The sequence below is a fragment of the Thermobia domestica genome, chromosome 17 (assembly GCF_964235325.1).
Source record: "Thermobia domestica chromosome 17, izTheDome1.hap1.1, whole genome shotgun sequence".
Lineage (NCBI taxonomy): Eukaryota > Metazoa > Arthropoda > Insecta > Zygentoma > Lepismatidae > Thermobia > Thermobia domestica.
In genome coordinates, this window is record NC_137470.1 from 47441711 (window position 1) to 47443439 (window position 1729).

Sequence of the window (1729 nt, forward strand, 5' to 3'; positions counted from 1 at the left end):
CGACCATACTATCAGCAACAATCGCCGCCACGATAGTTAAGTGTTACTGGATAAAAACCAAACCTATAAAATACATATCGAAATCAAACAATGAACATTGCCATATCTAATAAATACTTTATGATAGGACTATAATTACAACAAGTTCTACAAAGGGGGGCGCCTATCCCCCCCTCCAAACATACTCCCTCTCCATATCACTCTCTCTCCAGATCTCTTTCTCTTAGGAACTCTATTATATCTTATTTTTTGTATTTGTCTCCTCCTCCTCTAGCCACCATGGAGCCTACACCCACACCATCTGCGCCTGGTCCATCCATGGATGCTCTACGTGATGAAAATGTTCGATTATCAACTTTTACTGACTGGTCGGTATCTTTTATTTCGCCCGCTTCGTTAGCACGCGCTGGATTCTATTTCCTCTGCAAACCAGATAGAGTAGCTTGTATATTTTGTAATTTGCAGATTGGTCTTTTTGAACCAGGGGATGATCCGAATGAATTGCATCGACAGTATTCACCTTCTTGCCCGCTCTTACAAGATTTTCCTAAGGGTAGGGACGAATGTGGCCCCTATCATTGGACGTATATGCCCAATTCCCGCCCTGAACGTCTCTCATCCTCGTGGGGGCAATCCCCTGACATCGCAGGTACTTCGGAAATCACAATAAATGGACCCAAATATCCTCACTACACTCTCGAAGAAAAGCGTCTAGACTCATTTTCGTTGTGGCCCCCTGCTCTAGCTCAAACTCCACTGGCATTAAGCCGAGCCGGTTTCTTTTATGCGAAAAAGGGAGACCAAACTATCTGCTTTTTCTGTGGTCAGGGCCTTCATCGATGGAAGCCCACCGATGACCCCTGGGTTGAACACGCGCGTTACGCTCCCCGCTGCGCTTTCCTTTTACTTCATAAGGGACACGATTTCGTAACTCACGTGCTACAGACGGCATCCCAAGATCAATCCCAACCTCCCCCACAACCAGTAATTTTGTCGGATACTGAGATTCCCGTCGCCGCTAATGTGGTTGTTGAAAATTCCGACCACACCACAAACGATTACACCCCCTCCCCTCAGAATTCCTTGTGTAAAATTTGCCTACTTGAAGAAGTCCAACTAGTATTCCGACCATGCAATCATGCCGCCACCTGTGTTGCTTGTGGACTGGCGGTCACACACTGCATTACCTGTCGGGCACAAATTACGTCCGTGATTCGTATTTACATCCCCTAACGGGTAGTTGACAAGCTTGTGTTTGCTTTGTGCTTAATTGCTACATATTATTGTTCCTCAAATTTTCTTTTGTATATACTCTTCCCGGCCAGTAAGTGCTGTCAATATATCTGCTACCTAAATTTGCTTCCTCTTTATTACATTTAATGTATTTCGCCTGACATTTGTTCACCTCGCCTGCCAGGCTCCTCATGTATTGTTTGTTCTTATTCTTAGTTTTTAAGTATGTTTTTTTTTATTCATTTACTCATTAAGACTTTAAGGTTTGTTGCTATGAAGTTGTTAGTTTATTTTATTTTTTTTTCTGAGGAGTCTGGGCGGGAAGGATTATATACATATAGATATATATTTAAAAAAAATAAAATAAAATAAAAAAATAAACTAGATTAAAATAAAATAAAACAAATGATGTATAACGATATTGGATATAGACGTAATACAGTAGTAACCGATTAAGGGTTACAATAACTTTTAGATATTAAGTGTAGTTATTTTT

The 1729-nt window shown here is 41.1% G+C and overlaps 1 protein-coding gene across 1 annotated transcript; it reads left to right on the forward strand.

Annotated features, from left to right (window-relative positions):
• Positions 1–279: 279 nt before the first annotated feature.
• Positions 280–1233, forward strand: LOC145674008 (baculoviral IAP repeat-containing protein 7-B-like). The gene has a single exon (XM_081743834.1). The coding sequence runs from the start codon at positions 280–282 to the stop codon at positions 1231–1233; it is 954 nt and encodes a 317-aa protein (XP_081599960.1).
• The last annotated feature ends 496 nt before the right edge of the window (positions 1234–1729 follow it).

Bases quoted from the DNA above. Each gene is read 5' to 3' on its own strand.
- LOC145674008 (XM_081743834.1), top strand. From the start codon at position 280: ATGGAGCCTACACCCACACCATCTGCGCCTGGTCCATCCATGGATGCT.